Raw genomic sequence first — 25,842 nt, forward strand, 5'->3', positions numbered from 1 at the left:
GAGCCAGCATGAGAAACGAAAACAGACCCACATTAAGGCATATCAAATTGTGAAATTTCAAAATTCTTGGAACAAGGAGCAAACCCTGCCAATTTTCGAAAAGAAAATATAGTGCCCATTTACTATACGAAAATTCATCAGGTAGAACACTTAAAATATTAATCCCCATCTATAAATGTTATACTAACATTAAAAACCTAAAAAAAAAAAAAGTAAAAAGGGAAATGAATGAAGAAGGAAATGAATTACATCCTTTAGGAATAAAGTGAGACAATGGTTTAGATAAGCAGAAAGACAATAAACATATCTTCCTTAATATAAAAAAATGAGATGTGTATACAAGGTATAAACTTAAACTTGGCTACACATCTTTTATAAAAAGGAATCTGAAAGAGTAAATGGTTGAACAATAGTCTAAGCACAAGTTGGCTTCCCCATTCAGGTATCACTATCTAATAACTTTGTAATGCCTAAATATTAGGTAGTAGAGACTAAAATTTAATCTCTATTAAAAAAAGAGTTTTCCAAACAAGTGAAAGCTAAAGGAGTTCATCACCACTAAACTAGGCTTATAAGAAATGTTAGAGGTACTTCATTAAGCTGAAAAGAAAGAGCACTAATTAGTAACAAGAAAATATATGAAAGTATAATTTCATTGGTAAAGGTAAATATATAGTAAAGGTGGTGGATTAATCACTTATAAAGCTAGTATGAAGGTTAATGACAAATGTGATAAGAACAACTAATTGTAATAATTACTTAAAGGTTACATAAGAAAAGGTTCTTATTAAATGTAACATCAAAAACATAAAATGTGGGTGTGGGGAAAGAGTAAAAATGTAGAGCTATTGAATGCATTCAAACTTAAGTTGCTATCAACCCAAAGCAGACCATTACAAATACAGATTTTTATATGTATGCCTCATGCTAATCATAAAGCAAAAACCCACAGTACATATATGAAAGGTAACAAAAAAAATCTGAAGTGTAACACTAAAGAAAGTCATCAACTCTTAAAGGAAGAGAGCAAGAGAAGAAGAACGGAACAGAAAACTACAAAACAGCCAGAAAGCAATTAAAAAGATGGCAAAAAGTATATACCTATCAATAATTACCTTAAATGTAAATGGACTAAATCTACTGGTCAAAAGACATAGAATGGCTGAATGAATTAAAAAACAGGATCCATCCATATACTGTCTAGAAGAGGCTCACTTCAAATGTAAGGAGACACACAAATGGAAAGCAAAGAGATGAAAAAAGATGTTTCATGAGAATGGAAACCCAAAGAAAGCTGAGGTGGCTATATCATATTACACAAAATAGATTTTAAAACAAGGACTATAATCAGAGACAAGAAGGAATTATTATATAATGATAAAGGGGTCAATCCAACAAGAGGAAATAACATTTGTAAACACCTATGTATCTAACAGAAGTTACAGTACCTGAATATATCAACCAAATATTAACAGACCGAATGGGAGAAACTGACAATACAATACAATAAAGTAAGGGACTTTCCTATACCAGATAGGAAATCAATAAGGAAGCATTGGCCTTAAATGGCACATTAGACCATACTGACTTGATAGATAAACAGAACATTCTAACCAAAAGTAAGTAACAGAATACATATTCTTCTCAAGTACACATGGAACATTCTCCAGGACAGATCAAATGTTAGGTCATAAAATAAGTTTAATATATTTAAGAAGATTAAAATCATATCAAACATCTTTTCCTGCTATAATGGTGTGAAACTAGAAATCAATTACAAGAAAAGTGAAAAATTCACAAATGGGTGGAGATTAAACAGTGCACTGAACAAACAATGGATCAACAGAGAAACCAAAAAAACTTTGAGACAAATGAGAAGGAAATACAACATATCAAAATTTATGGGATGCAGCAAAAGCAGTTCTAAGAGGAAGTTCACAGTGCTAAACCCTACCTCAATAAACAAAAAAAATCTCAAATAAACAAACTAGCTTCACATTTCAAGTAACCAGAAAAAGAACAAATGAAGCACTAAATTAGTAGAAGGAAGAAAATATTAAAGATCAGAGTGGAAATAAATGAAACACAAACTAAAAAGACTAAGAGCTGGTACCCCAATTAGGTAAATATAATTGACTAACCTTTAGCTAGACTCACCAAGAAAAAAAAATAGGGCCCAAACAAACAAAATCAGAAACAAAAGAAAAGATGTTATAAATGGTACCACAAAAATATAAAGGATCTTGAAAAGAGTTCTATGAACAATTATACACCAACAAATTAAACAACCTAGAGGAAGTAAATAAATTCCTAGAAACATACAATCTTTCAAGCCCAAATCATGGAAAAATAGAAAATCACAATGAACCAATTACTAGAAAGGATTGAAATTAGTGAGTAAAAACCTCACAACAAACAAAAGTCCAGAACCAGATGTCTTCGCTAGTGAATTCTACCAAACAAAGTAAAGTTATAGGCTAATACTTTGACGAACATAAATGTAAAAATCTTCAACAAAATATCAACAAACTGGACTCAACAATACATTAAAGGGATCATACACAATGATCAAGAAAGATTTATACTAGGGACACAAGAATGGTTCAACACCCACAAATAAATGAATGTGAATTAATTAATAGAAATCATATGATCATCTCAACAGATGCCGAAAAAGCATTTGACAAAACTCAACACCTATTTATGATGGAAACTTTTAACAAAGTGGGTAGAGAGGGAACACACCTCAATGTAATAAAGGTCATAAATGACAAGTCCACAGCTAACATCATCCTCAATGGTAAAAAGCTGATGAGGAACAAGACAAGGATGCCCCTCTCACCACTTTCATTCAACATAATACTCAAAGTCCCAGTCACAGTAAGTAGGCAAGAGAAAGAAATAAAAAGCATCAAATTAGAAAGGAAGAAATAAAACTATCAATATATTTGCAGATGACATAAAATTACATAGAAAAAAACCCTGAAGACTCCACCAAAAAGCTGTTAGAAATAATAAATGAGGGGCGCCTGGGTTGCTCAGTGGGTTAAAGTCTCTACCTTCGGCTCAGGTCATGACCTCAGGGTCCTGGGATCGAGGCCCGCATCGAGCTCTCTGCTCAGTGGGAAGCCTGCTTTCCTCTCTCTCTCTGCCTGCCTCTCTGCCTACTTGTGATCTGTCTGTCAAATAAATAAATAAAATCTTTAAAAAAAAAAAAGAAATAATAAATGAAATAGCGGGATACAAAACCAATACACAAAAATCTGCATTTCTTTTTTTTTTTTTTTAAAGATTTTATTTATTTATTTGACAGACAGGATCACAGGCAGGCAGAGAGGCAGGCAGAGAGAGAGAGAGAGAGGAGGAAGCAGGCTCCCTGCAGAGCAGAGAGCCCGATGTGGGGCTCGATCCCAGGACCCTGAGATCATGACCTGAGCCAAACGCAGAGGCTTAAAAAACTGAGCCACCCAGGCGCCCTCCAAAATTTGCATTTCTAAAAACTAATAATGAACTATTGGAAAGAAAAATTGAGAAAACAATCTCATTTACAATTATATCAAAAAGGAATAAATTTAACCAAGGAGGTGAAAAACCTGCACTCTGAAAACTGTAAGATATAGATGGAAAAAATTGACGATGACATAAATAAATGGAAAGAAGTACTATGCTTATGAATTGTAGGAATCCATGAATTTTGTTTTAAAAAAATGTCACACTACACAAAAGAATCTATAGATTCAGTGTAATCACTACCAAAATACCAATAGCATGTTTCACAGAACTAGAACAATTAATTCTAAAATCTGTATGGAATCACAAAATCTTCAAGTAGCCAAAGCAATCCTGAGAGAGATCAAAGCTGGAGGTACCACACTCCGTTTTCAAACTATACCACAAAGCTATAGTAAGCAAAACAGGATAGTAGCCATAAAAACAGACATATAGATCAATAGAACAGAATAAAGAGCCCAGAAATAAACCCATATTAATATATATATATGTATAGATGTATCAGTATACATATACAATATATGTGTATATATCTATATATAGATATCTCAACTGATTTGATAGATATATCAATTAATTTATGACAAAAGAGGTAAGAATATATATAATGGGGAAAGGACAGTCCCTTCAAATAAATGGTGCTAGGAAAATAGGATACTACAGGCAAAATAATAAAAATAGCCTATTATCTTATACCATACACAAAAATTAAAGTAGATTAAAGACATGAATGTAAGACCTGAAACCACACACTCCTAGAAGAAAACAGATGGTAAGCTCCTTGACATTGATTCTAGCAATGATTTTTTGGACCTGACATCAAAATCAAAGGCAACAAAAGCAAAAATAAAGTAGGACACTACATCAAACTACAAAAGCTTCTATGTGGAAAAGAAAACCATCAACAATATTTTCAACAAACTCAATACCAAAAAACAAATAATCAGTCAAGAAATGGGTAGAAGACATGAACAGACATTTTTCCAAAGAAGACATACAATGACCAACAGACACAGGAAAAAATATTCAACATCAGTTGGTATCCGGGAAATACAAATCAAAACCACAATGGTTAAAATTAAAAAGTGAGATGTTGGCAAGGATGTGGAAAAAGGGGAACCCTCTTACATTATTGGTGGGAATGTGAACTGGTACAACCACTCTGGAAAACAGTATGGAGGATCCTCAAGAAGTTAAAAATAGAGCTTTGACCCAGCAATTGCACTATTGGGTACTTATCCAAAGGAGATTCGAAGGGGCACATGCACCCTATTGTTTATAGCAGCAAGGTTTACAATAGCCAAAATATAGAAAGAGCCCAGATATCCATCAATAGATGGATGAAGACAGTGTGTGTGTGTGTGTGTGTGTGTGTGTGTGTGTGTGTGTGTGTGTAATGGAGTATTACTCAGCCATTAAAAAGAATGAAAGCCACCCAATTGCAATGATGTGGATGGAACTACAGGACATTATGCTAAACAAGATAGTCTGAGAAAGATAAATACTATATGATTTCACTCATATGTATTATTTATTTAAGAAACTAAACAAATGAACATAGGGAAAGGGAAGGAAAATAAAATAAGATAAAAATAGAGAGGGAGGCAAACTGTAAGAGACTCTTAACTATAGGAAACAAACTGAGGGCTGCTGGAGGGGAGGTGGGTGGGGAATGCGGTAAGTGGGCATTAAGGAGGGCACTTGATGTAATGAGCACTGGATGTTATATGCAACAATGAATCACTAATTGCTACCCCTGAAACTAGTAATACAATATATGTTAACGAAACTGAATATAATAAAAAATTTTTTTAAAAAAGAAAACCATCAAAATGAAAAGGAAACCTACTGAATGGGAGAAAATATTTGCAAATCTTATATCTGATAAAAGGTTAATATCCAAAATATATTTAAAAAGCTCATACAACTCAACAACAAAAACACAATCTGATTAAAAAATAAATTAAAAATCTAAAAACAAAATTCAAAGGACCCGAACATATATTTTTTCCAAAGAGGATGTACAGATGGCCAACAAGTATATGAAAAGGTGCTCAACATCACTAAACCACATTCCCACCAGGGAAATGTAAATCGAAACCACAGTGAGCTATCACCCCACACCTGTGAGAATGGCTATTATCAAAAGGACAAGAAATCACACGTGTTGGCAAAGATGCAGGGAAAAGGGTATCGTTATGCACTGCTGGAGGGAATATAAATTGGTGCAGCCTCTATGGGAAACAGCATGGGGGTTTCTCAGAAAATCAAAAATAGAAGTACAATATGATTCAGTATTCCACTTCTGGGTTTTTATCTGAAGAAAATGAAGACACTAATTTGGAAATGTATGTGTACCACCATCTTCATCGCCGCATTATTTACAGTGGTAATATGGAAGCAACCTAAGCATCCACTGATAAATGAATGGGTAAAGATATGGAATGTATGTATCTATAGAGAGATATGATGGTATACTATTTAGCTATTTTAAAAAAGAATAGGGGCGCCTGGGTGGCTCACTGGGTTAAAGCCTCTGCCTTCGGCTTGGGTCATGGTCCGGGAGTCCTGGGATCGAGCCCCGCGTTGGGCTCTCTGCTCAGCGGGGAGCCTGCTTCCTCCTCTCTCTCTCTCTGCCTGCCTCTCTGCCTACTTCTAATCTCTGCCTGTCAAATAAATAAATAAAATCTTAAAAAAAATAATAATAAAATAAAAAAGATTAAAGGCCTGCCACTTGTGACATGGATGGATCTTGAGGATACTATGCTAAGTGAAACAAGTCAGACATAGACGAATACTGTATGATCTCACTTACATATGGAACTGAAAACCAAAACAAAACAAACAAACAAACCCAAACTCATAGATACGGAAAATAGACTGGTGGTTGTCAGAGGTGGAGTTGGTGGGGTGGGCAAAATACGTGAAGAGGGTTAAAAGGTACAAACTTCCAAATATAAAATAAACAAATCATGGCAATATAACATACTGCATTAGTGATTACAGTTAATAATACAGTAATGAATATTTGAAAGTTGCTAAGAAAGTAGATCTTAAAAGAGCTCATTACAAGAAAAAAAAAGTTTTTGTGACTGTACAGTGACAGATGTTAACTAGACTTACTGTGATGATCATTTCACCAAGTCTATAAATATCAAATCACTATGTTATATACCAGAAACTAGTATAATATTATATGTCAATCATATCTCAATTTGAAAAAAGGAGGAAAACAGATACCACGTCCTTTTATAACTTCTTACAGGGAGATACAAGGGCCCTTCAGCTCCTCCCAAAATAGCCTTCCAAACTCTGGTACAATTGCACTACTGACACAATTTCATCAATACAGGACTCAAAATAATAGCACAGCATACCTGTATCTTTCCTTGGAATAAGTGAGTTATGATTCTCAAGAGGGTGACCAAGACGTTTCCAAGAAGTAGTCTCTTTTTTCTTTAGGACAATCTCTATTTTTCCCACATTCTCAACAACTCGCACTAAAAAGAAGACAAATTTCATTTGTATTCACTGAAACTAAATATAACACATTACTTTAAAATCAGTCTTCCTCAAACAATACAAATGTTCTGATCTGATATGAATAACAGGGATCATTAGTAAGATAAGACTTCATATACATATTTGTCAAAACTGTTTATCCCTTAAATGATATTAAATTTAACTTATTTTATTATATGAATCAAATTAGCTTTTTTCAAACTAATTTATCAAGATCCAAACTAATAGGTACTGCTAGTTTTCACAGAAGCCCAAATATGTCCATGGCAAGTACTTAACACATAGCTTCAGGGGCGAAAAAAAAGGAGTGGGCTGACATATACAAATTAATCGCTGAGTGAACCTATAAAAGCAAATTTAATTTATACTCTTCCATTTCTTAATTGGGATCTGAGAAGTTCTTATGAGTAAATTCAGTAGATCAATTCTGAACTGAATAAACAAAAGAAAAAGCTTCATGAATAATTATGAGGTACATATGAATCTTAAATAATTAAAGGTCTTTTAGGGTATCTTTTAATTTTTGACTGAGTTCAGAATATATGGATATAATATAATAATAAAATACAGACTTTTATATACTGATTAAATTTTATGAATTGAACATGCTTTTAAGGCCCTAAAGTGTATTTCAGTCTGTCTTCAGACTGACTGAAAACAGAAAACAATCTGTTCTTCCTCAAAGTAAACACATAATTCAACAGCAACTTAATAATACTTTTTAAGACAGATTAGTCAAATACATTCATTTCAATGAGCACTGATTTGAAGCTTACTTAACAAATACAGAAACATGATCCTTGTCTTTATACAATTTACAGAGCTTGCTACCACATATAGGAAAGAGAAAGCACAGAACCAGTATAAGGTATTCTGACAGTACTTTGAAACAAGAAATTACATATATACACACAGATATATATATATATATATTTAAGTATATATATTTACACATATATGTGTGTACTATCTCTATATATCTATATAGTGAAATATGAGTGAAAAATAATATAAGTGAAAAACAGAGTAGAATGGTTGGCTGGGGGGGAGGGGCGTGGTAAGGGATAGTGAGAGGATGACAAAAGGGTAAAAACTTCCAGTTAAGACATGAATAAGGTCTGAGGATCTAATGTATAACCATGGTAACTACAGTTGATAATATTACAATTCCAATTTGCTAAGACAGTATTCAAAAAAGTAAATACGTGAGGTGAAAGATGCGTTAACTCGATTGTGGGAATCTTTTTACAATGCATACATACATCAAACCATCATGCAATTAAATATATTACAATTTCGTCAATTACATGTCACTAGAGCTAAAAACAAAAGACCAAAAGAAAAAACAATCAAGAAACCACCATTCTGTGAATCTTCTGCTGTTAAACAGCTTTGTGAAATCCACACTGTACTTTTATATTTAGCAATATTATAATTTAATATGCTCTGTCAATATCACACATTTATATTTATACACCTAAGAAAAATTTGGGTGGTCTAGTATATTTCTACATATTGCATGTCAGGAGGAGGGCAGAGATAAGGAGAATGGAAAGAAGAGAAGAATTTTCTTCCAAGGAGAGAAAAAGGAAGGGTAAAAAGATGAAAGGAACAAGGAGAAAGAAAAAAAAAAAACCAAACAGAAAAAACCTGAAACCAGCAAGAGAACATATTTATAAAAAAATTAATGTATTTGTTTATATAGAAAATGTTACATCTTTGTTTTGTAATATGAAAATACACATATGAAAAATAAGACAAAGGCTGATTTTTCTCTTTCTCTCTCTCTCTCTTCCTGTGTAGGTATGTATATATGTTCATGTATATATACACATAATTATTTTTTGGTAGCTTACCAGAAAAATCTTCCTCAACTTCATGACTTAGCCCTAGGAAAGAAAAATAGGTTTAGTTAAAATCCAACTTCAATTCATACGATCTATGAACACCATGTAAGATCATCTAAACAGTTCATATATGCACTATGTACTATTTCAAATCTCTCCAGATAAATAAAACATATTCTGACAGCCAGGAGAAAGAAACTGTATACAACCAAAATGTCCAACTATCTGAATATAAAGACATACAGTTTTCAATTTCTCTCCTTATTAAAAAGCAAATACCCAATTGCCCATAAGTGAGAAGCCACTCTAGTCCAAAGACAGTCCCAGCGTGACAAACCTACAAACCAAGAAGTGAGCAGGCAGGTAGGGACGCAGCCCCTGCAGTGTGCATGCTCTAGTGTGTTCGCAAGTAGATGTGTGTACAGGCCAGGCTTGGGTCTGGCTCTGTTTTTTCTTACTGTTCTCTAAGGCTGACTATGTATTCAGTTATTGAAAGAAAACTATTGAGTCTCTGTATGTTATCTTCTAGGCATTATCGATACAACAGTTAATGAAAGAGAAAAACCACTGCCTTATGGAAATTGCATTCCAGAAGGGGGAGAGAAATGAAAGAAATATTTTTATAGACACCTGCTCTAAACTTCACTGTGTTAATATGGTTATCTGGAACTTACAGTTCCGCATTATTTTAGTCCTTCCGACCCAATACTGGCATCCAAATCTCATATTTTTTGACTGTGGAATTTTTTTTTCTTTTGTATTGTGCATTACATATTGTTAGCTGTAGTGGGAACAAAATTAGCCATAAAGCCTTTGAAACATAGATGGTGGTGCAGAGGTTTTACTTAAAGAAAAATCAAGCAGTGCTAACAAGTAATGTGTACTTTTCTAGACATCTGAGTGTCTCTCAGTGACTCTCCCAATATACATTAGATCTTTTATTTTCTTTTAAGATTTTTTATTTATTTATGAGAGAGAGAGGGCATAGGTGGGGGGAACGGCAGCAGGAGAGTGAGAAGCCAACTCCCCTAAAGAGTGGAAAGGCTCGATCCCAGGACCCCGAGATCATGACCTGAGCCAAAGTCTGATACTTTACCATTGGAGCCACCCAGGCACGCCTCCCTACGTGTTAGATCTTACGCTAAGAAAAAATAGGATGAGTTATTATTTCTACAAGAAAAGTTCAACGTTCCAGTTTGATTAATCTACTAAATGGAGAAAATAGCAAAGAAAAAAACATTTATCAACTCTGATCAAATTCAAGACAAAAGGAACATCATTAATATAGTAAAGCAGTGAACAGAATCCTCAGTCAGCTGATGTCTGGGCAATCAGTCTCTGTTTTGCAAAGTAAATGATATAAGAACACCTGCTTCACACATAATTTTCTTGTTATCGTAGTTTCTATGTGCTTCATTTCTACCTTCTAACTAGAATAACATCACCTTCATTAGAGTAGAAAAGGGTAAAAGCCTAAAGTCATTTGGGTGAAAAGTAGATTAAGAATCTGGTACTTTTGATTCCAGATTTTAGTCCTAGTTTTTCTTCTGATCTCTTAATTTCTCAAAGCAGACAGAAGTGACTGTGTGGTTTATCTCTGGTCATGAAGGAACAGGAGGCTGAGGAATACAGTACAATCTTACAATCTCTGCTGCAGCCTCTGACTTCCCATGACAGAGCAGGCAAAAAACAGGCCCATAGAACTAGCACTTGGTGATGGCTGCTCGGTAGAAGCTCATGACGGGCCTCCAGAGATCTGTCTGTAGGTGTCAAGTAAAAGACACTTAACAAAGCCAGGGCAAAAAATATTTCATATTATGATTGATTTTGATTGCATCCAATTATTTAAACTTGGGAAAAAATGAGGTCATGCTGCCATTTCCTAGCCCTATCTTTAATATAAAGAAAAAACAGAGTAGAAATTGATCAGAAATGACAAACCAATTGACAATATCAGATAAAATATTATAGCTCTCTAGACTGCAGACTGAGTTATTGCCAAACTTAAAGGAAACTGGAGTTGTTTCCATTAATATAAAGTACTTACCAACATGTATAATATATGAATAATCCTTGATAACTGTTTCTGCTCTAAAGGAATTATCCTGATGATCAACTATTATTGAGTCTAAATTAATATCCTTAAACAGAAAGCAAAAAGAGAAAGATTATAAAGTAAAATTTTCCCCAAATTTTTAAATTAAACTTTTAAGATAATCCACAGATGTTCATATGGCCCTTCTTTATAGGATCCACAAGATGAGTAAAGGTTACACCTGTTTTTTTCTCATACAACACAGTTCTCCTTCAAAACACACAGTGCAATTTTAATTATAAATTTGTCTCTCCTTAATATCTACGTCATCCACTCATCTCTAAGCTCTAAATGTATGGGACTGTCTAGAATAGTGCTTAGTACCTAGTAGGTGCTCAATAAATATTTATTGAATAAATAATTTGGAAAAAATTAGAATCGGACCAGCAATCAAGATACATGTTGATTTTAATCTTTCTACTATTATGTGATGCTGGGCAAATTATACAACCTCTGACTTCAGCTTAAAAAATTCACTAAGAAATTTTTAGATAGCTCTAATTTCTGCATAGCCTTTTCCAAGCCATTTTGGTACCTATCTTTTATTGCATACACTGAACACATTATTCCACATAGAAATCTTCCACCTACCCTCAGTCATTCATCCCCTGTGCCTCACTGATACTACCAAAAGAAGTAGACCCCAACCTCCCTAGGCTGTGCCCTCTTGATTTTGGACTGCGTGATGAGGAGAAGACAATAACAAGAGGGAGTGGAAGGGGTTCAAGTGGTGTCTCTAGCCTTCCAGGCTGTATCAGGCAGAAAACAGAGCCTGGTCACTCCACAATTCAACAGCTCATATGTGATTCTGCTATTACAGAAGTAACATGCAGTCTCAGAAATTCCTAGCTGCCAGAACTTGTCTTTAAATTTACATGGTTCAAGTGTGAGAACCTTGCCAATTGCTGAAGGATCTATTTGGAGATGTTATATGTTGTCTGTGTACTTATCTGATTTCCCAGACAGACTAATAAGTCCCATGAAAGCCAAGTATCTACATATCTGGCTCATCATTAGATCCCTGAATTCTTAAATAGTATTGCAAATAAAGGAGGAGTTTGATAAGTACTTAGTAAACCAATTGTGTCCTTAATTTTAGTTTCAAGGGGGCATTTGAATCCCATTAGTGGCTTAGTATTACTAAACCACAGTAATACAGTCTCTACTGTATTCTCAAATCCCAATTCATGTGCAGGAAGTTAGTTCTTACAATAAAGTTAACTGCAATTCTCACTTTTCTTATCCATGCTTAAAACACACACACACACACACACACACACACACACACACACACACACACACACAGTGTAATATACTTCCTAGTCTAGCTTTTTAAAGAGGCTACAGCATGGTTGTTAAGAGTGTATACTCTGGAGCCAGCCTGCCTGGGTTTAAAATGCTAGACCTACCATCACTTACTGTGTGACTTTGGGTAAATTATTTAATCTACCTCATGGAGTTTCTATGAGTAAAAAGTTAATATAAGAGTGCTTAGAAAATAGCTAACATTTATTGAGCATTTACTTTTTTTCTGATTTTAAAGTTTACCTTCTGTTTAGTATATATAACAATGGTGACTAAAGAGTCTGTCTGGAACCAGTCATAGCTGTGAAATAGTAAAAGAATGAATAATTACATTGACAATCATGTACTAAAATATTAAATCATTAAATATATGACTTAAAAATATATATGGCTTAAAAATACATAATATGACTTAACATAAATATATGATTTTAAATATATGGCTTAAAATCTGCTGTAAGAAATATATTTCTCTAGGTAAACATTTTTCTAAATAACGGGGGGGGGGTGTCTTACCCTTATATAAGTGGTAACTACTTCTGAATTTAAAATACCTATACTAACACATATTCCAACTTGGATTAAAACAAATAATATCCTTGACAAGATACTTTTTAGAAAGGTTACAAGTACCACTAAAATCTTTTATCAGAGTAATAACATATTTTCTTAAGAAGCATGAAAAAAATCTACATACTTATTACCTTCACTCCCTCCCTGTCACAAATATATTATTATTCAAGATATTAATTCATCAAGGTCTTTTAATGGCTCAACAATAAAACTTAAGGTAAAACTAAGTCTTCTGTTTTATAATAGTGGTTCATCAAACTGATACTGTTTTTGTACTTCTTACATATATAAGGACACCCACTGGTAAACCCTAGAGATATCCTTATGCCCTTACATTAAAACCGTATATGAAATCCTTTAATAGATTTAACAAATATAGCAGGATGCTGCTGTTATAGACTGGCAGTAGAGAGAAAAGCAGAAAGAGAAAAAAAATGGCAAAGAATGTTTAGAACCCTGAAGGCATCCGCAATGTTAACATTAACAAAAACACATATGGATCAAATAATTTACTAAGACTGTTGCTGTGCAGTGCATTTTAAAAACAAAATATAGTAATTGACTAAATAATGGTATGGTCATTTGATAGCAGGCAGACAAAAAATGCTTTTGCAGAACATTTAATGACATAGGAAATTGCTCATAGAACACATTGCAATGCCAGTATTATCAAAATAGAATAATACAGAAATAGGGGTTAAATGAATCTAAGTGGGTAGAATAAACCAAATATTAAGTATATATCTAGATAGAATATGACTGATTTTATCACCTACTTTTTTGTATTTCTCCATATTTTTCAAGTTTTCTACCATGAATGTAGACTTTATAATCAGAAAAAATTTTTTTGAATAGTTTGTTAAACTTAAAAAATATTTTTAAGTTTAAAGTTTTTTAAATATAAAGATTTAAACACCGGGGTCTTTAAATTGGATCAAACTTCAGTTATACTAAAAATTCACATTAACAGGAAACAGCTCATTCTCCAACAATGCCTGATAAATGGGACACTACGCTCTTATGTCAAAGAAGCATGATTAATATAGTAGGCAATAACTCAAAGTCAGAGCTGTTTATTTTTTTTTAACGTGTATGTTTTGGTGTAGAACTGATTTAGCTTTAAAAAAGCATAACAAGAATGCATACCTTGGAGAACTAGGACCTTCTTTGGCAAGTGCATCTGACACTTGGCTCTTGGGAAGCATGCCTTCAAAAAGAAAAACAAAACAGCCACAGTTCATCTAGAAAGCATTTATCTTTTTTGTTTTTAGTAAAGGTATTAAAACATCATAAAAGGACACAAATCACAGATGTACTACGTAATGAATTTTCATAAAGTAACACATACCCTTGAAGTAAGTGTCATTCTCCCCTCCTTCCAATCACCAGCCCTCCTCCAAGCACCCATTATTCTGACGTCTAGTAGCATCATTAGTTTCTGCCTGTATTTGACCTTTATAAAAATGTAATCATACAATATTTTCTCTTTTCATCTGGCTTTTTTTGGTCCTGCATTACAGACCTTACATTAAATAAGAATGATTGATAGTGAGCAATAAGTCAAACCTTGAGGTTTCTGAGATTTTACCCATGCTGCTGAAGTCAACAGTAGTTCATTCCATTTTATTACTAAATATTACTAAATTGTATAAATATATAGAATTTACACATTCTCCTGTTGATGGACATTTTAGATGTTTCCAGTTTTTGGCTCTTAGACACAAATAGCACTGTTATAAACATTCTTATATATGTACATGTACATTCTTAAAGAACGTGTATCTACATTTCTGGTAAGTTTTTAAGGTGTGTGTATGTTCAGCTTCAGTAGATGCTGCTAAATGCTTTTCTAAAGTGGTTGTACCAAATGAAATTTTTTACCAGAAGTGTCTTGAGAGTTCCAGATGTTCTACAACCTCAATGACATATGGTATTGTCCTTTTCCCATTCCAGTCTTTCTTGTGGGCATGCATCAACACAGCATTTTAAAAAGCCCACTAAAACTGCCATTTTCAAATGAAAACTCTGAGACATGCAAGAACTCTGGAGATTCTGGAAGCACTAATGTTTCCCTCCCACAACTGGAGTGCATTGTTACCTGCAAGGTTCAGTTTGGAAAAAAGGAGGACTGCTGCTAAAACACTTTTGAAAATCACTGTATTGGGGCGCCTGGGTGGCTCAGAGGGTTAAAGCCTCTGCCTTCAACTCAAGTCATGATCCCAGGATGCTGGGATCAAGCCCCGCATCGGGCTCTCTCCTTGGTGGGGAGCCTGCTTCCTCCTCTCTCTCTCTCTGCCTGCCTCTCTGCCTACTTGTGATCTCTCTCTGTCGAATAAATGGATAAAACCTTTAAAAAAAAAGAAAGAAAGAAAGAAAGAGAGAGAGAGAGAGAGAGAAAGAAAGAAAGAAAGAAAGAAAATCACTCTATCAGTTAAATTTCTATCCCTCAAACTCAGCAGGAAAACAAATACTATGTTTAGTCTCTGGTGAGTCTTAGAATTCCCACATTAGAAGTCACAGTAATTAGATAAGGTCAGAGAGGGGAGGCACCTTTCAGACAGGCTAGTTGAGAGGTTTAGTTTAGAGGTTTCCAGGATTCTTTAGGGCCAAGAAACTTCTGTTTAAATCGAACTTAAGTGCAAGCACAGGATATCAAGCAGCCATATTTTGGGGGATGAGGCTGATCATCAGTTCTGGGCTCAGGCCTTATGCAGTTTCCATCTCTTCCTATGTAACTCCCAGGATACAATCAACTTTCAGGTAAACAAAGAAAGTCTCAGAGATTTGACATAACAAAGCCAAAGTTATGAACTAACTAGTGGTGAACCCTAAAGAAGAATGTTTTACTAGGAAACTGAAAGCATAAGAAAAGAACTATAATAATTAAAATGTATTTTGGTCTAAAATGACAAAAAATAAGAAAAGATAACCTTATTATTTGAAAATAATTGGAAAGATATTTTACTAAGAGATTAATGTCATTTATCTTTTGGAGGCCTTATACGAATGTATCACAATCTAACAATTTGTGTAAGAAAAAGCCATCAGCAGGATTCATAGATTGTTAGTCAATTTTGATCTTATTAGGACCTGACTAGGACCAAGAAATCTGGATTTGAGGTGTCAGCACTGTGACCTTACAAAAACAACCATTTCTGCTTCCTCAAATTCAAACTAGTAAAAAAAATCTGCCCTGCAATCTCATGAGAGAGGAAAGGAGCCAACTTCCACGCCTTCTAAAAACCTATATGGTGTCATACAAATACAACTCTTTAGAACAGAATAATGTCACAGGATGTGGAATGTGTCTTGACTTCAACATTTACCAAGCAGAACAAAACACCTTATATATAATATTCTTCTAGAAAAGTTGAAGGAATCTGTGGCAACTGTGGGATGGAGCAAAATAGTTAGGTGAACTAAATGAACATTCTTCTCCCCAAAAGTGCTGCTTTATGACTGATGTTAATTTGAAGGGATCAGGTCTCTCATGGAATACCACAGCAGTTTATCTCATCCGGGATTTAAAACAGCTGTTTGAATAATGACAGTGCAGGCAGACATCACATCTGCAAATACACAGACTTAACACATACTTAAATGAGCCAAATATGAGTAGCAACTAACAAATATAAACATTACAATCTTATAGAATCCCAGATCATAATAGGTAGCTGAGCTGGCCAGATCACTTGTGGAGTGTTAATATTCCATTCTTAAGACCACCTTGAACTAATGTCTAAGTTAAACACAGTGCATCCAGGGGAGGGCAATAGGAAAGTAAAGGTTCTGGAAGCCATATGTGGTGGGAATGGAAATGCCCAGTCCATCATCAGTCTTTAAGTGATGAGTCTTTAAGTGAAGCTTGGATGCCTAGTATCACTAAAGAGTCAATCATCAGATGAAACCCAAGATGGGCCCTTCACTGAATGCAGCCAGTGTTACACTATGAGACAAAAAGCTTCTGGTATTACATCACAAAGGGCAATATGTCAGTCTACAATACACACTTGTTTTCTCAAGTTAAAAAAGAAAAGGTAATTCAGTAATCTAGTTTGTAGCTGTATTTCTATAACCTTGTTTTTATAAATATGGAAGAAAAAAACCTATAAAACAGTGCAATCAGAGTAGTGCCAGGCATTTCCTAGGAGTCAATACTGACCACTACACCATATTTATTTTGGCTTCCTTGGAGGGTAGGGGTGGGGGCGATGCATGGTGGACAAAGGTAGCTGTAATTCTGTAATTCTGTAATTCTGTAATTCTGAGTCAAAGGGAATGGTTGAATAAGCCAGAGCTGCTGAGCCTGGTAAAGTAGTTTAATAGGCTACTCAGGATCTGGATACAAACATCAGTGTTGAGCTCCATGCCAGAGGGATGTGACTTGCTCAATATTGCTTCTGTAGGTAGAATTCCTCATCGCTACAAATATTCAAGATGCGGGCAGATGAACACGTATTCGGGGATATTACAGGAGGGACAACTTACTGTAAGAGTAATGGCTGGAAAATGGGATCAGAAATGTTCTGCCAAATCCCCTAAGTTAGGCAAGTAAAGACATCTTTTGTATAAAAAAAAAAAATCTAAATACTACCCCCAAATAATTGTGTAAAGCAATTTTGTATGTGAATGAACCCATGTGAATGTGATCCATTTTTTTTTTATATGACTTACCATTTAAGACTTTCTTTTCTTCATGATAGTCTGTATAGTGATTTAGGGAAAAAAGCCAGGTAAGAATAGTATAACATCAAAGAGAATATCAGTTAATATTATATTTGAAGATAACAGCCCTGTTTTTGAAGGGTTTTCTTTTAAGGTCTAAAGAGAAAAACAAGACTAATAAACAGCTGACCTATGTTAGAAATAAGGAAAATTCCTCTCTGAAAAACTATCAGGCCATTTCTTCTTCAGGTGTTTACCTCCCACTTAACTGAGCTTTTTTCTACTTCTTTGAACATTTGTTTTCTAATACTTTGGTTAATTTCTTCAGAAAACAGATAAAAACCCAAGTTTTCCCCAGGTTATCATTCTCTAAAGTAGTCAAAATTATCCAGAACTTATAAATAAGACATACGTGTTAACAACCCAAAAAAAGACACCTTATTATCTTTCTTATCTAGGACAGTACTTAAAAATGATTATTGTTACTCCAAATTTAAATGGCAAAATAATAAAAATATAAGACTTGCACTGTATATACAATGCACTACAATTAGTGTTACAACCCAGGAAAATTTAACAGGTATTTTCTTTCAGGATGGCAGCCAACTCACAAATCTACATTGTATTTTGATCACCACAGATACCACACCATATGGTCAAAATAAAATCCTCAGCAAGTTAACAGAGTTAAAAAAAAAAAAAAAAGAAGACAAGCCAACAAAATATTCAAATAGAAAATGACGTATCAATTGTTAAAGTGAACTTGTTTATAGAAAAAGAAACTCAACTACTTAAATGAAAGCTTTTAGATTTTTTATGTTCTGATTTTCAATCAACCAGAGATCTTGTAATTACTTCCACTTCACCCAACTACCATAAAATAATCATGATTCAGGAGGCCAGATGAATAGTTATTATTTTCCTTATTTTACTGAAATAATTTCATAGCTGAAAGGGATCCTTAACAGCATACAGCAAATTACCATCTGATCCCCTCATTTAAGACTGAAAACCAGAGGTCAAGGACTTGAATGAAACCCACAGCTCTTCAGCAACAAAGACGAGGTTGGACTTTGTCTTCTGAAACTCAGCATCATATTTCTTACTATGCTATTGCTAGTGTTAATACTTAATACCTCCTAGAAAGACAAAAGACAAAAATCATTTAAATTATACCTCAAAACGAGCTTTGTTTATCAAGTGCCAAGTAAAAAGCTAGTCATTACAGTTCGCAAGGGATCACTGATGTCGCTGCTTGATCACTTTTATCAGTGGGTTTCATCTGTCTTACCCACTGCATTTGTGATTGTTTTATCTTAGAACAAACAACAAACTCACAGATATAAGTAAATTAAATCTATTTTCTGTGCACCACATAGTTGGCAGTTTGAGGAATCTCATTAATCAAGTAAAACAGTTTGTTTTTAATCTAAGAGGGTCACGGATTTTGAAAAATTGCCCCAGGTAATTTGTTTCTAGGGGAAAATGTACATTTATCTCATATGACTTACTTTCTGCCTGATGTGAATTGATTGGACCTGTCAGAACTTTCTGGATCCTACTAAATAGGTAATTTTTTCCCGAGTCTTTTTTTTTTTTAATACAAAGAAAAAGTACCAGTAGGAAGAAATCTTCTACTTAAATAATCTAAATCATGTTTAAAAACTCTACTAGTCTTTGCAACTCTTTTAATAAACTGAGACACAGAAATAAGAGACTATTTTGTATTATTAAGCATATTTACATCTGAGTTATCTTAGTCACATAAGACTGACAAGAACTCTGATATTCTGCCTAGATAATTAATTCCATCATTTGATTGGTTCCATGACAAAAAAATTTGTATTTTTTCACAATGTTGGTTAAATTGCATTACTCTGGTAAGAATCTCTGCTTTCTGGAGAGATCACAGTCATTTTGAAAACTAACACTGCAACTTATAGACTGAACTCAACTATTTTTTGGTAAGAGGGTGGATGAGAATTTTTAATTGTGACCCAAGTCTAGTTTACCTCTGCTGGGTGGAGGCATGGAGGACCCCTCCATGATAAGAAAGAAAAATTCTTTTACCAGTATGCTCATTCTTTAATAAATATTTGTTGATCATCATCTTAATAGAGATGTTGGTATAATGTAAAATCATTTTGATAAAAAGTTAGGAAAATATAAATATATTCAGTCTGCTTACTGAATTACTAAAATTACCCCCAAATTTGGAACAATTCATAATGAAAGTAGTGAGTGACGTGGTTACCTTTGGGTGTGTATGGGAGGGGAAACAAGTAGATGGGAGACAGGTATGACAACGCCACTACTCATAACTGAATCATGTGAACGCATTATTTATTCAAATAAATTAAACAAACAGAATTAAAAATAAAATGATACGTTCTTTTGAATACATATAATATGATAATGCTTTAAAAGAGGTATGTAGGTTAGGTATAGAAGCATAGAGGAGGGTATCTCTACTTGGAAGGAATCTGAAAGGACTCCATCGAGGAGGTAATATTTTAGCTATGTTTTGAAAACATGCAGGCATTTGTCACAAGGCCCTGAAGAAAAGCATTCTAGGAAGATAAAGGCTGAGGCTGAATATCTGAATGTTTTACATTTGTCATGGAGCTACAAACCTCATTTTCTTTTATTTCAGAAACCCTCCGGATTTGGGATTGGATAATTTTGGGCTGGTAATCTCCGCTGTGGGGGTCTATCCTGTGCACTATTGGGTATTCAGGGACATCACTTGTCCTTTCCTCTTCCCACTGGAAGGCAAGTAGCACCTACTTTAGTTGTGACCACCAGGGTGTCTTCAGACATTACTCCCTTGTGGATTTTGGCATATATAAATATAAGTATAAATATAAATATAAATATAAATATAAATGTGCAAAAGTGGATAACTTTAACGAGGTGATTCTCTGCCTTACAGAAAGAAGCATCCATGTGTTCTTCAAATGGCAGAATTCTCCAGTTGATAACTATAGTCTTTAAGTAAGGTACATATACATACAAACCTCAGTATCTTCACTTTTATTTTTATTTAAATTAAAAAAATTTTTTTGTTTCAAGCTTTTATTGAAATCCCAGTTAGTTAAAAAAAAGGGCGGCAAGTGGGAGGGGGAAAATTCCAAATTAATTAACATACAGTATCTTCATTTTCAAAGTGAAGGTGTTAGAACAGTTTCTAACTCCTCTTTCATCGATAGTAGTCTACTGATCTTTGGTACCAAGTGCTTTATTGTAAGTAACTGCTTGAGTGAGCAGGTGTAAAAATGAAAAACATAAAGTATTAGAAACCATGATAAAGCAGTGAGAAATTAGGAAGAAACATTTGTAACACTGCACTATGCCACTGGAAAATATGAGTACTTTTAAAATATGACTTCCATTAAAATTTTTTAAAGTATCCTTACGGTCTAAAACATTGCTGCCCAAAAGAAATATAATGCAAGCCACAAGCATAATTTTGATTTTTCAAATAACCACATTAACAATATAAAAAGGGGCAGGTTAATTTTAATAATATATTTTTACTTAACACAATATATCCAGAACATAGAATATTATCATTTCAACATGCAATCACTGTAAAATTTATGAGACATTTTACATTCCTTTTTCCAACGAATTTTAAGCCTTGAAATGCAATATTTACACTTTTAATGCATCTATATCTGAAGGAGGCATATTCTAGCACTTGATAGCCATAGGTGGTGTGTGCCTATAATAATGGCAGCAAAGGATTAAAATAAGGGTAAAAAGCAAGAACATTTTTCATCTTTGCCAGAGAATAAAGTGTTCCACATAAATAAGTAATCAAGAACTGAAGCTTTACCTTTTTAAGCAAAATTTCTCCTTTTATTCATTATTAATATCTTTCTAAAGCACAATACAAACCATAATACTTTTTAAACAAAGGATTATTTTAAAAAGCACTGATTCTTTACTTGATAAGGATTCACTAGTATTATGCTTTGGGGTTTTTTGGTTTTTGTTTCTGTTTTTTTAAGATTTTATTTATTTATTCATGAGAGAGAGAGGCAGAAGCAGAGGGAGCAGAAGGGAACCCAAAGCAGAACTCGATCCCAGCAGCCTGGGATCATGACCTGAGCTGAAGGCAGACATTTAACTGACTGAGCCACCCAAGCACCCCCCCATTATTGTGTTTTATATTCTACACAGTTAAGCTCCTGTTTTCTTCCTAGACACTCACGCATTTTGCCACTGCCACACTAGAAACCACCAGATAAACTGAAAATTACCCTTCCAGAATTGGCCAACTGTAGGGATGCCCATAAAATGCCTGGATTTTGGATTCCCTTGGTTTGGGGTCTGGTACGCCACCTACCTAAAAGAGGGTGACAGGGATCTTGTATTGAAAGAAGGTGATGAATAAAATTCCTCTTTGGTATAGCCCCTGCACCCCCCCACAAACCCTCACGCTGGCAATAGTTTCTTTTCACCTACTGTTCGCACCTCATCTCTGGTTTCAGTCTTTATTCCTACTTCATCTGTTTTTATCCTCTGTTTCCATCTCATCTAGAAGTTCTAACCGTGGACTGAACACATGTTCTGGTTTACCCCCGTCACATGTTCTAGTATATCCCCTGTCATCCCAGCGCAATTACTAACAGAGCCTCCCTGCAAACTCAGAACCCCCCAGTTTGGACAACTACAGTTATCCCATTCTAGTAATTTTTTTTTAATGGAAATGCTTTTTTTTTTTTTTTTTTACTATTAGGTTAGTCACCACACAGTATACCATTCTAGTAGTTTCTATCAATAAGGCCAGCTGAGTTTGATGATCAATCCCTGCCCAAGGGCACAAGTGGTACTTACGTTAAAATGGTAGTTCACCTTAATTATCATGAATATTCCTTAGTTCTGACACATTTAGATCTTCCTCTTTAGTTACTCTGTCCCTTTTCCTATGCTCTACTTCTGAGGGCTAGCCTGGAGTTCAAACTGTATCTTGTTAGATCTTACGTCTCAACTATTTAATAAACCCGATCCCCTTACTTGCAGTCAACACCTTTCTGATTTGTGAAATTCTTGTTTTTGTTCCCTAATGCTTTTCAAGTTGTCTCATCACTACCCACTACTGGCCTCACCCTAGCAAAACACAGATTATGCTGAGTGAAATAAGTCAAGCAGAGAAAGTCAATTATCAGATGGTTTCACTTATTTGTGGAGCATAACAAATAGCATGGTGGACATGGGGAGTTAGGAGAAGGGAGTTGGGGGAAATTGGAAGGGGAGGTGAACCACGAGAGACTATGGAATCTGAAAAACAATCTGAGGGGTTTTAAGTGGTGGGGGGTGGGAGGTTGGGGGAACCAGGTGGTGGGTATTAGAGAGGGCACGGATTGCATGGAGCACTGGATGTGGTACAAAAACAATGAATACTGTTATGCTGAAAATAAATAAAAAATTTAAAAAACTTTTAAAAAGAATATATAAATATAAATAAATAAAAATATATAAAATATATAAAAATATAAATATAAATTAAAAAAAAAACCAAAACACAGATACTCTAAAAAGGCTTTAAAGCAAAACACAGATCCATAGCCCTCCTCTTACATGTCATGGCAATAGGAATGATAACACTTTCGTTTTCACAGAAACAGAACCATCTTTCAGGTGAAACACACTAGTCCATGCTAGTTTGTATGTAATAATTGTAGGAATACAAGAAGGAATAGAAAACGGAAGCAGCCTCAGTCCTACAGGAGTGGAGGGGCAAAGGGAGGACAGCAACCACTAACTATCTCTACCATGTATGGGTCAGCAGCTTCTCCTGCGCTAGGCGCTCAGCAAACATGACTTCCCCGAATTCTCACAGTGACAGGAGGATATTTCGTTCTTAAGCCCCATTTTACTCCTAAGGAAAACCCTCAGATCTGCTCACTGATACCAAAGAACGTAACAGCTTATGAGTGGCAGAGATGTGATCTGAACCCATGTTAGTGTCTATGAAACTTGTACCCTTTCTGTAGATCCTCTGCTGCCTCAGTAATCAATATCAGGGCCAGGGAAAGTGTTAAAAAGGAAACTTTTAATTTATGAATACATAATACTGACTCCATATCTCATTCTGGGTAAGAAATGTGCTTGCATTCCCCTGAGCCAGGAGGAGGAGGAGGAGGAGGAGGAGAGAATGCTCATTATGGTGTCACTTCTTTATGATTAGGATTTAATTAGAAAGTCTGTGTCCCAGACCCCTCAAACCCTCCTGATTTTGGTTTCCAGGTTGTTTTATTTTTCTGCCTTGTATTAACTACCTGTATTTCATCCTTATTGTTACTGAATGATTTTAAGTTGCCAATTATTTTCTCTCAGCATTTTTAAGATACTGTTCTATTGTTTTCTGGCTTCTATTGTTTTCTGGCTTCTACCATTGTTCTGATAAATAAACGGTAACAGCTAACAGATAACAGCAATGGCCACAGTCGCCAAACTGTGGAAAGAGCCAAGATGCCCTTCAAAGGACGAATGGATAAAGAAGATATGGTCCATATATACAATGGAATATTACACTGCCATCAGAAGGATGAATACTCAACTATTGTATCAATACGAATGGAACTGGAGGAGATTATACTGAGTGAAATTGTCAAGCAGAGAGAGTCAATTATCATATGGTTTCACTTATTTGTGGAGCATAAGGAATAACACGTTGGACATTGGGAAATGGAGAGGAGAAGTGAGTTGGGGGAAATCAGAGAGGAAGACAAACTATGAGAAACTGTGGACTCTGAGAGACAAACTGAGGGTTCTGGAAGGGAGGCGGGTGGGGGGTTGGGTGAGCCTGCTGGTGGGTATTAAGGAGAGCATGTAGTGCATGGAGCACTGGGTGTGGTGCATAAACAATGAATTCTCGAACACTGAAATTAAATTAAATTAAATTAAATTTTTAAAAAAAGGTTACACGAATTAGCTGTCGATTCAGCAGGCACTGGTTTGTTAGAACATCTGTCTCTTGTGGCTGTTTCCAGATCTTCTCATTGTCTTTAGTGTTCTGCAGTTTTACTACAAAGAGTCTATGCATGGGTTTCTTTTTATTTATCTTGTTTGGAATTGCTGAACTGGCTGAATTTGAGGTTTTATGACATAATTTCTGGAAAATTCTTAGCCATTATCCCTTTAAATATCCTCCTTCTCCCTACCACTCACTACTGGAAATCTGAATACAAGTGTCAGATCTGCCACGTCTCCTGACGGTTTTTCTACCCATTTGTTTCTCTGTGCCACATTCTGTATAATTTCTGCTGCTCAATCTTGCAGTTGTGCTATGTAGTTTTCACTAGCTTTATTTTTCATTTCTAGAAGTTCTATTTATTTTTATTATTTTAATCAACATGATTCTTTTTAATCTTGCTTTTTACTTGTTACTAATACATTCTTTTAAATGTAAGTCTTTTGTTTGTTTGTTTTGATACAAATATTATTTATTTTATTTTATTTTTTTAAATTAAATTTATTTTCAGCATAACAGTATTCATTATTTTTTCACCACACCCAGTGCTCCATGCAATCCGTGCCCTCTATAATACCCACCACCTGGTACCCCAACAAATGTAAGTCTTTTAAATATGTTTCTGATTATATTTATTCTGTATGCGAATAATGAAGTCCTGGGGTAAAAATCTGCTTGTTTCTTCTGCCCCACTTCCTCATGTTGTCTAATTTATTATTTGTACTAATAATTACCTATTGTGTACCTGTGGAAATTTTGAGGGTTTTAGGTTGAAAGGTGTTTTGCCATTAAAGATTTGTATATACCTCTGCCAAACAGCCTGGGAAACCACTAATGATAGGCCATTTTACTTTTTGGTTTGAGGTTTCTGAGACCACATAGATGGAACATACTTGAATTTCTAATTCTTATGTAGGCAGGGTTGTGTTTACAAATTCTCAGAAGAAGTCTCTTTCCTCTCCCCTATCACCTCATAAACAAGGTCAGGGAGGACAAGATAACTTAATATCTCCCTTGTTGTTGGACAGGGTTTGTTTTTTGTTTGTTTTGGGTTTTTTTTTTTTTTTTTTTTTTTAAAGCTTTCCCATTTCACTGACCATCTAGACCTTCAACAGTCTAAGCCATAGGCAGGAGTCTCAGTTCTACTCTCTTCCTTTACAGACCCATAGTCTGGTCTCCCATCCTGTGTGGCCATTAAAATTCCAGTGTGGCTCTTAAGTTCCTAATATCTAGATCATTCCTGGAGGGAAACAGAGGTAGCTTATCACCCTCAATTGCTGCTTCTACTTACTCTTTTTGTATAGAGAAATATCTGGAAATTTCCTTTTGAAGTCATCTGCTTA

General features: G+C 34.7%; 1 protein-coding gene across 4 annotated transcripts in view; it reads right to left on the reverse strand.

The window, feature by feature from the left end:
- Positions 1–25,842, reverse strand: part of LOC116588276 (cytochrome b5 reductase 4) — an 88,279-nt gene that overhangs the window by 32,169 nt on the left and 30,268 nt on the right. Inside the window, exons 5-10 of one of the 4 annotated variants that reach the window (XM_032339139.1) lie at positions 17,527–17,556; positions 13,999–14,059; positions 12,523–12,580; positions 10,927–11,020; positions 8,889–8,921; positions 6,888–7,010 (exon numbers count right to left, since the gene is read on the reverse strand). In XM_032339139.1, the coding sequence (XP_032195030.1) occupies positions 6,888–7,010; positions 8,889–8,921; positions 10,927–11,020; positions 12,523–12,580; positions 13,999–14,059; positions 17,527–17,556 (399 nt within the window). The remainder of the gene's footprint in view (positions 1–6,887; positions 7,011–8,888; positions 8,922–10,926; positions 11,021–12,522; positions 12,581–13,998; positions 14,060–17,526; positions 17,557–25,842) is intronic. The other 3 variants (XM_032339140.1, XM_032339141.1, XM_032339142.1) reach the window with 3 other exon arrangements.

This window comes from Mustela erminea, chromosome 4, assembly GCF_009829155.1.
Source record: "Mustela erminea isolate mMusErm1 chromosome 4, mMusErm1.Pri, whole genome shotgun sequence".
Lineage (NCBI taxonomy): Eukaryota > Metazoa > Chordata > Mammalia > Carnivora > Mustelidae > Mustela > Mustela erminea.